This window comes from Lissotriton vulgaris, chromosome 2_2 (assembly GCF_964263255.1).
Source record: "Lissotriton vulgaris chromosome 2_2, aLisVul1.2, whole genome shotgun sequence".
Lineage (NCBI taxonomy): Eukaryota > Metazoa > Chordata > Amphibia > Caudata > Salamandridae > Lissotriton > Lissotriton vulgaris.
The window spans coordinates 37646020-37658245 of NC_141688.1; the positions used below are offsets into that span (position 1 = coordinate 37646020).

Here is a 12226-nt window from a genome sequence, read left to right on the forward strand (position 1 = left end):
GGCTTTGCCTCCTCCAGTACTTTGTTCTTTCACCACAGTTAATGCAAAATCGGTGTCTTCCCAAAAGGCATGTTCCCATTGTACACTGCATAGGTTATTACAGACTGTTTTGTTAGCATTGCTCACTTTATGCAGGAAATGTTGTGCAACCTATTTGAATGAGGCTTGGTCACTCACATCTATTCTCTTGGTAAGGTAGAATCATGTTTGTGCTTGGAGCATATCCATGTTCCAATCTGGAATGGCAGAATAAAGTGTTTGAGGTACGGGCTGGGCCTTTAGGTGTTGAACCTGTGCATGAAGAGGCTGCTTATATTTCGTGTAGCAGCCACTCATGGTGTGATGCAACACAACATATAAAGTGACCAAATCATTTTAACAAAGCCTTTTCCAGTCCTGTTTATGGTGTTGGTACATGGCAGCTAAGAGGAGGCATGAGACCATGGACTACAACTATCTGAATACTCACAAAGGTAGTTTGTCCTTAATTAATTCTACCCTTTATTTGTATTTTTGATGATTTATAGTTTGCAGTGGACTGGTGAGGATAAAAGGTCAATCAGTGGCTTGAGTTAGAAGGGCCACTGGAGATTAGTTGGTAGGGAAATGCTCTAAATGGTTAGACAGTTAGTCGACCAATGTGGTTTTCAATGTTATTACTTAAATAGCATATCTAACCTCATGATGTAGGATTCATTCAGCGTGTAATAACATGCATAGACCAAAGGGATCATGAACCCAGAGTTTACTGGTAAGTCATTTTATTACACATTCTGTGGTATAATTTTCTATGGAAGGACATCTGGAATCTCATAAGCCAAGGATCAAGAGTTTTGTTGAAATGCAAATACCCGACTCTTTTGGCTATAAAAGTTGGTTAAGAATCAAATTCAGGAATTTGTAGAAATATCTTGGCAGGACCATCCTGGGATTCGCTACAGGTGGTGAGCCGTGGCTAGACCTAGGCACAGATTTATGTCAGATCCTTTCAGCCTCTCCTACATGTTTATGGGAATACTGAATAGGAATCTCTGGGTTTATGGTAATTGACCAAGAGATTCTTTCGTTTTTGTATTGCACGATTTTTGGCTCCCATACGATCTTTTAACCAACTGTCCTGTGGGTGTTCTAATCAAAGGGCCTAGCAATTTTAAATTTCTTACAGACTTTGAATTACCTCTGTTGTAGAAGGTAATAGAAACCCCTGTATTAGAGATTTCCCTCCCTCCTGATGTCTCTAGGTTCTGCAGAATTCACTTCTAAAAATTGACTTGCCCTATAGTAGGGGTTTGTTTTGCGTTGTCTAGCACTTTCATTTTGATTTTACAGCATAATTTTTTTCAGTCAGTTGATGTTTTATACTCTCACAATTTCAGGTGTCCCCAGGTTTACTGGTCAGCCTGAGCCTTCATCGGTGCATGCCGGAGACAGTGTGGTCCTGAACTGTGAAATAAACATTGACCTTGTGCCCTTCGTACGATGGGAGCAGGATAGAGAGCCACTGCTTCTTGATGAGCGTGTTGTTAAACTTCCCAACGGAGCCCTGGTAATCAGCAATGCTACCCAGAGTGATGAGGGCCAGTATCGCTGCATGGTGGAGAATGTTGGTTCTTCTAAATACAGTGATGAAGTGGAGCTTAAGGTTCTGCCAGGTAAGATTTTTTTGTTCTCTTCATTGACTTTGCATAGGTGTACCATGCTTTGTAATTGTTGAAGAACCCTGATGTTTTTCATTGTGTGTATTGTGGTATGCAACAAATGGGAAAGCCGACGTATATTGGTAACTTTTAGCCAGAGAAATGATTTCTCATGAAAAATAACCCTGAGAATTTATCATGAGAATTGTTGTACTTGTATCCATTTAGGTTAATTGAGGATAATTTACTGGGTTTGAATACAGATGTATTCGGCTCAGAGGACAGTTTGGGATAGTTGTTTGTACGCTAATGGTTTAAATCCATGTACACTCTAAAGATCGGGAAAGGTGTGCTAATCATTTACACACTAATCAAGTCAATCAAACTGCTCTCTAAAGAGCTTAATCATGCTATTTGTTATATGCCCTAATTTTTTTAATTTACCATGACCCAAACCCTTCTAATATTTATGTGTACCTTTTTAAGCCCTGGGCGTAGTGCATACATCTGTCCTTGTACTTTGGCCATCTTGCCAATTTCCAGATGGTTTTAAATAATAATGCTAGAGCCTGTTGTCCGGGGCCCCTGGCAATGATTCTGACTGTCAACTTTCTGCTCACCACTATTCTGTTGATTTCAAATTTAAGACTACCTCTCTGATCTTAATTGTCAAGTTCTTCAGTGCAGTCTTTTAAGATGCTTTAAGACCAGTAAGAGCTATGTGAAATGTTTGTGGTTATTTTAAATTCTGACTGTCTTCTTCATAAAATTGCCCGTAGACAACTTTGTTGTGTTAATATGAATTGGTTTCAGCATTGCAATATTTATCTACAGGCATAAGTATCATATGCAAATTGTTCCCTTCTGTTCAATTTTGAGCCTAGCTTGCTAAATTTGTGAAAGTCTTTGAGTAAAGTCAGTTTTCCAACTGAAGTTGTTTCAAATCTGAATATGAAGCATCATTTCCTGATCACCTTCAGAGTATGGAAGGAACCATGAAGGTCCCTATTCCATTGTAAGCCTAGGGCCAGCAGTTCCCGGTCTTTAAAAAAAAAAAAACCTATAAATTGGTTTTTGAAGGCCCATTATGCCAAAGTCCGGGAGGGAAAAAAATCCTTTCTGGCTTCAAAATTGAACAGGCTGGGAATAGTAGCCATGAATTGCATAGGATTGTCAAGGCTTTTTCCTCCCTGAACGCAATTAAGAGCCCTTTCACTCCCACTTATGAATGGACGAGCCACATTGCGCAAAACTTTTATAATAAAATTAAAACCATCCAGGATTCTTTTGGGGACGTGCCTCATGCCAGCGATGGCAACATAGATTTGCCCCCTCTAGTCTACTCCAACTTAGATGAGACTCTCTGAGTTCCCCCCTATTCCGCTGACTACGCCCCTTAAAATAATGCAATAGTTGAAATCCGCTTCCCCCTTATACCCTTGTCTGGCCAAAATATTGGCCTCTATTGCTAAAGTGATCAATCCAGCCGTTAATTTGGTCCTGAACCTCTTTGTGTCCGAGGGATTGATGCCAAAGAGTTGGAAACATGGACGAATTCTTTCACTCCTAAAAAAATCCCTTGGCAGATCCCTCTATTGCCAGCAACGACACTGTTGTGCTGGCCACACTTCTCCAAGGCTATGAGAAGTATATGAACACTGTGGTCACTAACTTTGTAAAGGCAACCCAGGCATTGCACCCCAGCCAGTCTGGGTTCAGAGCCAACTTAAGTACAGAGACAGCTGTATTGGAAGTCTCTGGCACCATTAAAACCCCTCTTGATGGAGGTGGAAAAGCGGTATTGATACTACTGGACCTCTCGGTCGCTTTCCATACTGTCCCCCACAATTTACTTCTGCACAGACTCCAGACTATTGTGGCATCGGGGGCACAGTCCTTATGTGGTTCTCCTTTTTGGAAAGACATCAGCAAACAGTATAGCCCCCCCCCCCCCCTCCAAACACACACACACACTTTCTCTGCCCCTATCACCTCAATGAGGGTCGGAGTGCCACAGGGCTCGGTTCTGAGCCCAACTTTGTTCAATTTATAAATGGTTCCATTGGCACTCCTGGCAGAGCAACATGGGGCAAAAGTTATATCCTATGCCGACGACATGCAGCTGCTGTTAATCTGTGAGGACGCTGCTCTGAGAGGAGGTGAAATAAACAATTGCCTGACTAAGATGTTTACCTGGTTCAGGCAAAATCAACTGTTATGTACCTCGGACAAGTCAGAAATAATTTTTTCAGCCATAGTCTGGGTGAAGAATGGCACCAATGGTGGCCCCAGGATATGTCTGCACCCCCTCCCCCCCCCCCCCCCCCCCCCCCCTCCCGGCTTGCTTAGTGGCCAGCACCTTTTTTGGCCTACCGAAAATTATGAGGAACTTCCTCTTCCTACTTCCAGTCCTGCACAGAAAAACCGTGGTCCAAGCCCTGATAACGTCAAGGCTGAACTGCGTTAATGTTCTGTACTTATGCCTCCCTGATTACCTATTTGGCCGCCTGCAGGTGGTACAAAATGCAGCAGCTAGGGACATCGTTATGGTTGACCCTAGGACACACAGGACACCTTTTTTGAGGTCCCTGCACTGGCTCCCGGTGTGAAAGAGGGTGAATTTTAAGGCCCTGGTCCTGGCCTTTAAGGACTTCCACAACATAGGGGCTCCCTACATCAATCAGGAGCAGAATTCAGCCGTATGCTCCATCCAGAACCCTGCGGTGCTCAACTCAGAGGTTGTCGATCGTGCCAAAGTTCGCTTTTTCGCGTATGGGCGGACGTTCGTTCCAGGTGGCTCCCTCAAAGCTATGGAACAGCCTGCCGACTTGTCTGAGACAGGTGGAGAATCTCCTTAGCTTTAGGAGAGATCTAAAAACTTGGCTCTTTCAACACTAGAGGAGGCACTCGATGTTGCATTCCCACTGTTCTGTCAATAGGGTAAAGTCTGTGCCGGGACACACTCTGGATTAGCCCCGCGCTTTACAAATACCCTGTAACATAACAATACATAATAGCACTAACCCATCAGAAGATGCACTAGGAGAATTAATGTCTTCTGGGAAGACTTTCTCCGCTTTCCAAAAGTCTGAACGGGTGATAATTAGACTGGATAGTCAATTAGAGCATTTCACATGCAGAAATAATTTTAACTTCACATGCAGATTTTTTGTAGTTTTTGATCCATTTGAATTAGAAACTGTTTCTGCTGAGGTCAGCAGAGTATGCTGCTAATGTTGGTGTTTGTGGCACATGTTGTTAGTCATATATCTGTAGATTTTGCTGCAGGTCTAAAATTGTATCACCCCTTTGGCCCTAGCATACAGTAATTAAACATTTTGTAGAATCTCATTATCAAGGTGAGCTGCATCAGTAAGCATTGCAATTCTTGTCTGAATTTTTCTCTATCTCGCCTTTTTTTCTTATGGGTGCTTACCAGAGTGAACATGAATCCACAGTGCCCCAATAGGTGGTCGCTATATTGAGATTCTTTTTTCCACCGTTGCTTTCTGAAGTCATGTTGTGGGCTTCAGTTTGACGATCTTCATAGGGAAGACTGGAGGCGGTGCCACTATGCAGGGTACAGGACAGTGAATAAACATCTGTGACGAATCCATAATATATTGAAAACCGGATTGAAACGTACAAGAAGCCAGGTTATTTTAAAAAACGTGTTTTGCTTTGATGATGGTGTCGTGGGATGGATGGGAATGGGGAGGGTGCTGTCTATTTGTTTGTCTTGTTCCTCAATTGCCACTATAAATTGGCACTACAAAACATTAATAGTTTTTTCAGTCTCTTTACCAAAGGGCCATAAGTCAAAAGACTAAAAGGCATGTAAGGCCTTTGTACTAAGAGCTTTGAAAGCCACACTACACCTAATCTCATAAAAAGCAAATGTATTTGAAGAGAGGCCCAAGGAGAGCATGAATCCAATGTAGAGGAGACATTGTTCATTGAAACGGAAATCAGACATTTTGCAAGAAAGGCGCACACTGAGCATGTGCAGAGGCTAAAGAAGTATATGCTTACAATGCCACATGGGTGCAGAAGGCCAGATCAAATCATTTCTCACTCCAAGACCCTGAAGCAGCTTTTATTTTAGAAACACTTGATGCAACACCAAGGAGGCCCTGGAGTCGAACCCATAAGTCACCAATCGGGACGATCCTACGCTCTTTGTTTCCGCTTCAAAAGGCGTTCAAAACTGGGAGAATATACACCGATGCTGGTGAAAAGATAGAGCATCCTGGTAATTGACTCAGTACTACAAATACTCAATGTTGAGGGAAAAACACAGAAGCGGAAATGAAGGCATAGCTGCAGAAGAAAAAGAACTCTTAAAAAACCCTTGAAAAAGAAATGCAAGAAAACCTCAAGCAGTTTAGAAAAGACCTAGGGATGCAACTCCAGTAGAGCTAGTACCCCAGTGATAACAGGGTCATAAAAGGATAAGCACAATGAGCTGTGTGAGGAATATGATCAACCCTTAATGGAGGAAAGCACACATGAGATGAAAGGCATATGGCAGGATCAAGAAGTTAATTCTCCAGTGGTCCTCTATCACAACCCTAAACTCCAGGCGACCTCTTTGTATAATGCAGTGGTCAAGAAGTTAGCAAACACCTGCAGGGATTTAGCTTGAGAAATTCAGTCTGAGGCTTGTTTCGTACTAGAGACACTTTTGCGATCCCATATAAAGAACCAGTTGCTACCCATTGTCAGAGACCAGGCCACAGAAGGTATGGAAGAGTTGGCATCTTCGAAGGCAGCCCCTCCAAGGGTGGAAAAGCTATACAAGCTTTCAAGCCAAGACCAAATATACATAAAGGGTAATGCTCCAGTTTATTTGCTCCTTGTGTCGACTGCTGGGAGAGGGATATTGTACCTGGACCACTTTCATACAAGGAGAACAAAAAGTTGGAGGCAGTAGACTGTAAGATGGAGAAGTCAAAAGCAAACCAATGGCTGATTGTCAGCTTAAATGCCTTGTTCTGCAGTAAGGCCATTAGCAGTGGGACAAAATCAAAGAGCTCAGGCAATACCTGCCAGAACAATATGCACGGAAGTCAAAGCTGTCATACAGTAGGGTAAAACTATTACAAATACACGTCTGATGTCCTCACTGAGGGCCAAAGATACAGCAAGCAGACACTTTGTCTCAGGTTCTCCGGTTACAGCCCTAAAGGGCAGGCATTAATAATTAACCTGCCCTTCGCAGGTGAGCCTGTTTGGAAACCCAATTGAAAGAAATCCGCCTTTTTTACATGATAATCCTGTGTGTTTCGCCTTTTACTGGACCCTGTAATGTTTCGCTGGCTTTAGAACTCTGTACTTTTTAATCCTCCTAACCAGTGGTAAAGTACCCATGCTCCTACTTCAAACAGTTTCCGAATGGCATCCTCGTAATTGGTAAATTTAACTTACGTATGAGTCCATAGTGAAGGTTTCAAAATGTACCCAGGGCCTCTGTTAAATATCTCTAAAGGACTGCAGCACCTATTATGTCATTGTATTATGACAGTGTAAAGCATGTCTCTAAGCCTACCGTTATAGCCTGACTGTAGCAATTTAGACCCTGCAGTTCGACTTGTCAAAATAACTCTTATTCTGGACCCTGTAGTTTGGCCTCTGCCTGACACCCTATTAGTCTTTAGGTGCTTTGCCTGAGGTCATAGGTATTTTTTTAGACGTGTTCTCCTGTGGTGGATCTGGACTTAAAAGAACTAACGTCAGAAGAAAAAATCTTTGATCAGGGCAAACCTGGTTGGTGTATCAGATCTGTGAATAATCACGGTCAGCATCAAATTGTGCCTCTGTCTACCATGACGATAAACTATCATTGGCACTATTTCTACATAAAATTTCTAAAATTCAAATCTCCGGGTCCTGTTAATGGATTTTTGTAATTTTGGGGTCATTTTGCTTATTAGATTTTACTCCATCTTTATAATGTGGTTTGGAGCTTTTATTCTACTGCATTTTGACTTTATTACTGTTTTTGGTACAGAATAAATACTTTACTCATTGCCCTAAATCGAGTCTGTCGGTTATGTTCCAAAGCTAGTAGCAGGTGGAGATCAGGTTTATTTAGTGATATTGAGAGTGAGCCCTCACAAGGGTTGTAATTATGTCTACCTCAGTACTGCTGTCAGTATGAACCGCTGTGAAGCCATTGCTTTGCCCCTTCGATGCTGATGACGAGCTCAGCTCTTCATCAGCCACGGGGGGCGTGTGCGGATGACGAGCTGAGCTCGTCATCTTACGCGGCTTTTAGAAAAAAGCCGCGTAGGGGAAAAATAACCGCCGCAGCGATGCGGTTAAAAAAGTGCCACTGGATGCTTCAAAGATCGGAAATTACAGACTTATCTCTTTATTACCTTTTCCCACCAAAGTGCTAGAAAAACACACCAACATGCAAATGTCTGGCTATTTTGAAACCAACAATCTGTTTGGCTCTTTTCAATCTGGTTTGCATTCCACAGTACTGAAACAGCCTTCATGGCTGTTTCGTAAGAGCTGAGGTAGGCACTTGATCAGGGTAGAGCAGTGGTAGTTATTCTACTCAATCTCAGTTCAGCATTCAGTACCATTTCTCATGGCTTACTTCTCAGACGCTTGCAGAGCTGTGGGCTTGGAAATATAGTCTTGGCCTGGTTCTCCTTCTTTTCAGACAGGTGAAGTTTTAAGTTATTGACGATCCCTTCATTTCTGGGACTGTTAAAGCAACTGCAGAGTTCCTTGGGGTTTTGTCCCTGGGACCAACGTTTTTTTATGTATTGCCTTTAGCAGATCTGGTGGAATCATTTGGTTTCGTGTTGCTATGCTAATGACGCCAAGCTGATTTTCTCCTTATTGCCTGTACTTTGTAGTGCCCCAGACCTTCATAGGAACTGACGTTCAGCAGTATCGCACTGGATGGGGCAAACTGCTTGCAGCTCAAGGGAATGAAAACCGAAGTCCTGGTGGTAGGGAACCAATCTCGGATATGGGCTCCTTATGAGTGGCTTAATGACTTTGGCTCACTTCTTACAGCAAAACACACAAGATGATAGACGAAATGTTGCACAATGGCAAAACATTCCCCCCTAGTCATAGATCTGGGTTTAATCCATCGTTATTTTGCTCACCACGCCACCCCAGTTCAGTCTTGACCCTGTGCCTCATGGGAACAGTCCAGCCTGAACTGCGAAGATCTTGTTTAGTAGTAATATACCTGCTGGGGCAATGAAATGTAGACGCGTACATATTAAGCAGGCAAGAGGATATCTTGACCATGTGGGAGTTTGGCCAAGAGGCAGTCTTCCAAACCTGAGGAACAACAAAAATAGAGCTGTTCGCAACACATGAAAAAGCAGAATGCCAAAGCTTTCATTCCAGGTATATAACAATAGAATGCACTGTTGATATAATGGTCTGGGATAGTTGCCTATGTCTTTACAACCGATTCCCCTGATAGCAATGTTAATTAAAAAAAAAAAAAACAAGCAGACAAATATGGCACTTATCCTAATAGCCTTCCAGTAGACCTGCCAAACATGATTCACAGGTCGTATGGAAATAACAGCCGCCATAATGCTAAAAATACTAGTGTTTCAAATTCTATTAACCCTACAAGAATAGAAAGTGTGCCATCTGGCGCGTCCAGCCTACAATTTAGCCATCTCGCCTTCCAGATGGAAGCCCTAAGGGAGGCATAATGGCCCCTGCAACACACAAATGCTGTGCAGCCACTTGAAACACATCTATATACTGGTGCATGTAAGAACCCTTACAATATATCCTACACCATCATTGTCAGATACTTGATATATTTAATACAAGTAATTGATGCAAAACCAACATATGCCTCGGAGAGCCTCTCTTCCCTAGTTGCATATACATGAGGTTCTTCGGTAAATAATCCTTTCACCAACTTGTAATACAAAGATTTCTAGAGATAGTGAAGAGTATTTATCCACCACTCTCTGTCCCAGCTCAATGTGGAACTTAAGCCTGGTACTGGCACAGCTCCGGAAACCTAGTTTCAACTGGCGCACTAAAAAGAAGTCCAGTTTCTGACACGTAAAATTGGATTTTAATGTGATCACATCCTTGTGTTAGGTGACCCTCACTTTATTCCAGAGGTGGTATCAGATTTCCATGTGAACCAATCCGTACAGTTACCTGTTTACTTTTAAAACCCAAACCTTCAATCAGAAAAGACATGACACATGCTAGATGCAAGGAGAGCAGGCATCTATTTTTTTACAGGAGGCAAAACAAATGAAAGTTAGTTTTTTTTTTAATTACATGCCCACTGTGGGCCATAGGTCTATAAGTATCAAAATGGATCATTGCAAGCAGGATAGTTCAAATCATTCAGTCTTGTTACACCTTAGCAAATGTTTACAATGATGACATATGCTTGTGCGTCACATGGTAAACTATCTTCATGTTAATATAACACTATTGTATGGATATCCATGCAAACAGGGAGGTCGGGGTGCGCAAGCGAGCCAGAAAGTTTGTAAACAACTTTTTTATAACCACATATATATTTTACCGCATGTCCACAAAATTATTACTGCTTCATAATGTCTGCAATACATGGGAATGCAGGAAAGGTCCAAGCTTCAAACGGAAAATGTTATTTACCTGTAACAATGTATAACAATAGTTTTGTAGATATAAGCATTTATTTAGATTCAAAGGGGGAGGAGCACAAATGAGCCAGTAAATCTCAAATATACTTTATACCATCCCATTCAAAATATAATGCTGCTTAATAATTTGTGCAACGATTCATACCCCAAAAGGAAAAAGTTACTTACCTTTAACAGTAGTTTTGCGGCTTCAAGCTTTTTTGGATTCACATGATGTCCACTCACCTCTCAGTGAAGGGATTGACGCAAGCAACAAGACAAAGCCTCTGAATAGTTTCGCACAATGAGAGACATGTCTCTACAATAAGTGAAAACAGAATCTTAAGATGACAACCACTTACTCAGGCATTGTGTGTTTAAGTTTGGCATCAAGGGTTGGCAAAGCTCACCTGTAGTTGATGCCCAAAAGCAGAAAAAATTAAGAAAACGGAGACAGTGCCAGACCCAACCACTAGAAGGTGGAATAATGCAAAGCGTGTGAATCCAAATACGCTTCAAGCAACAAAGCTGTTACAGGTAAGTAACTTTTACCATTTGTCGCTTACTGGCACTTATAGAATCTTGGCCTTGAAAATTTAAATACTACTAGGTAACTAATAAATTAACCAACAATATTACACAACCACGCACATTTTGCATGTAATGTTTGAAGACACACCACCCACCCATAGACCCACTGTAACTCTCACTACTACAAGCAATCCTTTTATGGCTCATGTGGGATAGTTGAAGGGCCCCTAGTGTCTGAAATGCCATTCATTGTGGAACACCACACAGGCAAAACCTACAACCTACTACAAGTCCCACTAACGCAGTGAATCCTGAAATTTGTCAGTACGCCTCTGCCCCACAAACATGCTTTACTAGATTTGTCTCATGAGATTATACCTAAACTGCCTGCTGATCACCAAGCTAACTTTAGAGAACTATTGAACCATGGTCAAGCAGCTGCTCCCCAAATCATTAAGCCCAAATTGGATACAGTTGAATCTGTGGCAAGATTTGTGGACAGATTAATTTGATCAGACTGAATACTTGGCTCAGAAATGCAGGGTTTTGGCAGGATGTCTAAAACATGCTTTTAGATTTACCTATTGATGGGTCATACCTTTTTGGATCAAAAGTGGATTCTGCCCTATAGCATTTAAGGGACAGCAAGGCTAAAGCCTGCTCTCTTGCAGTACAATCTTTGCCGATAGATTACTGACAATTTCTGAGGTTTTGAGGATTTACCAGAGGTTTCTCATTTTGAGGAAGACCACAATATGATGCTCAGCCAAACCCCCTCTACAAAGTCTTTAAAGGACATGCTAAAGGTCGACAAAGAGCCTTACAACTTTTTCAGACCTCCTGTTCCTCAGCCAGTGCAGGAAAGCAGCCCTAGTTTACCCTTCTTGAAACACGATTTACTGTTGGATGGACATGTATCCATATTTCCACATCAGTCGAAATCTAGAGCAGTGGTTCCCAACCCTTTCACTCCTGAGGACCCCCATTGAGTCAGTGCTTGAAGCTGGGGACCCCCAAGCAATTTGTATGATTTGAATGTCTAACATTAAAACTGTAATTCGAAAAAAATAAACACACACGGGTGCACTTCAAACAAAAACTAGACTTGAATTACTAAAGATTTTAGTATTTTGTATATTAAAAATATTTGCAAAAATCAAAAAATCTTAATGAGAAGGTTGGTGCTGCATCTAGGGACTAACTTTTAATTGTTTAGTTTTATGTTGCTGCCCAAGGCTGCTCCTCCTGCCAAGGCTGGACTGAAAACCTAAAGTTGCTCTGGCAAATGTGTCTGACCAGTCCCTGTACAGTGCACACCAAGTGCTGCGAGTGAGCCTGACCACTACAAAAGGGGTTTTGGGGGGCTCTCCCCATAGAAACTTTGGGGGAAAATGGTGCATTTGCAATCTTTTGTCAATCTTCAATGATTAACAA

At 42.0% G+C, this 12226-nt stretch overlaps 1 protein-coding gene across 9 annotated transcripts in view; it reads left to right on the forward strand.

Annotated features, from left to right (window-relative positions):
- The window catches only part of NEO1 (neogenin 1), a 540003-nt gene that overhangs the window by 270590 nt on the left and 257187 nt on the right, over positions 1 to 12226 (forward strand). For all 9 annotated transcript variants that reach the window (XM_086959257.1, XM_086959255.1, XM_086959251.1 and 6 more), the window contains exon 3: positions 1377 to 1652. In XM_086959257.1, coding sequence (XP_086815383.1) covers positions 1377 to 1652 — 276 coding nt within the window. The remainder of the gene's footprint in view (positions 1 to 1376; positions 1653 to 12226) is intronic.